A 1710-nucleotide genomic window follows, 5' to 3' on the forward strand; every position below is an offset into this window, starting at 1 on the left:
ATCATGTCCCATAAGGAAGAACAATACAAATGGGCAAGTAAGTAGCTTATTTTCATTACTCAAAATAAAAAATACAACCCCAAAAGACACAGGTAGAACATTCAAACTCCTCAGAAGCAATAAAAAGAGTTAAATATTGAACTCAGGACCCATACTGCGTGTGACACAATATGCTCAACAGTGTGTGCTTAACAGTGGAAATAAAAACTAGTATCCAGCAATTAAAACAATTATATTGAAACAAACAAAGACCCTGACTTTATCAGTGTTCTATATGAGCACCACATCAATAAAATGTAATAAAATGTTATCTCATTATTACAGGTGTACATGGCATTTTGGTTCAATCTTTTTACATGTTTTTTTTTTTATACAAAATGATAAAATCTGAGCTTTAAGGTCTAAAATAGTTTAATTTATGAAATAACATTTAGTAATCCAGAATCAGTTTGAAATATTTGTAGTGTTATTATTATTTTAATGCACCTTCGAAACCAGGGGTAAAACAGAGCATAAATCACCGGATTAATGGTGGAATTAAGACAAATTATAATTAATGATTTCTGTACATACTGTAGATCACCTACCAAGCTTTGTATGAAATATGGTAATAAACAGGCTATAAACAAGGAAACTAAAATGCCAAGAACTTTAGCTGCTTTTCTCTCAGATTTCATGGACTCGGTGTGTGTTTGAGATCTTGTTTGTTTACTAAGCTCTCTGATAGCAGTGGCATGTTTCTTAGCAATCACAAAAACTCCAGAATACAAAATGATTATTACAGAACATGGAAAAATAAACGTAAATACAAGATCAATTACAGACAAAACCTCATTAAAAAAGAGTGAACAGACTTCTGGACATTTTGTCCAACTGCTTACATTTCCATTAAAATAAAGCAGTACAAAGCTGTATACCATCCACACACACCAGTTAATAACAATCACAACATTAATCCTCATCACTGAGACTTTGTTCATGTAGAGAAACGGGTTTGAGAGGGCAAAATATCGATCAACAGCAATCAGAACAACATTGTATATGGATATGGATGTCAGGAACATTAAATTAATTAAAAAGATTATGCAAAACCCTTGACCTAAAATCCAGCAGGACTCGATTGTCCAGCTTAATATTGGAGGCATCACTAAAGCTCCGATGAGGAAATCTGATATGGCCAGAGAGAGCACGAGCATGTTGGTCGGTGTATGAAGCTTTTTGAAGTGAAAAACAGAGATGATGACCAGCAGATTTCCACCCAGTGTTAGTAGAACCACAATAGCTGCAAAAACATACAGTAAAATATAAACTGCAGGAGATCCAGGTCTCTCTGTACAGGAGATGTTGAGACAGTAATCCAACTGATTCAGCTCTGTAAGATTCATCAAGATAGTATTTAAAAACAGTGTACACCGTTTAGAAAAATAACTTATATATCTGCTTTTACCAGAATAAAGTTCTGTAAGTACAAAATTCATGATGAAATGAAGTATGATCTGAGCTGCTGATATTTTTATACTTTAGAAATGAATCACGCCCCCAAGTTTGATTTGCTACATGAAACATACGTAATGCCTCAGTGCAACAAAAGCCTAAATTATTGATTGGTCATAAAATTCCCTTGTTTCTGTATGTGTGTTGTGTGTTTCTACACTACAATGATGACACATGTTCCCAACACTGTTTAAATTAACCTATGAATACATCAGA

At 33.7% G+C, this 1710-nt stretch overlaps 1 protein-coding gene across 1 annotated transcript; it reads right to left on the reverse strand.

Annotated features, from left to right (window-relative positions):
• Positions 1-416: 416 nt before the first annotated feature.
• Positions 417-1385, reverse strand: LOC134319807 (trace amine-associated receptor 13c-like). Its single transcript, XM_063001060.1, has one exon. The coding sequence runs from the start codon at positions 1383-1385 to the stop codon at positions 417-419; it is 969 nt and encodes a 322-aa protein (XP_062857130.1).
• Positions 1386-1710: the final 325 nt, after the last annotated feature.

The sequence above is a fragment of the Trichomycterus rosablanca genome, chromosome 9 (genome assembly GCF_030014385.1).
Source record: "Trichomycterus rosablanca isolate fTriRos1 chromosome 9, fTriRos1.hap1, whole genome shotgun sequence".
Classification (NCBI taxonomy): domain Eukaryota; kingdom Metazoa; phylum Chordata; class Actinopteri; order Siluriformes; family Trichomycteridae; genus Trichomycterus; species Trichomycterus rosablanca.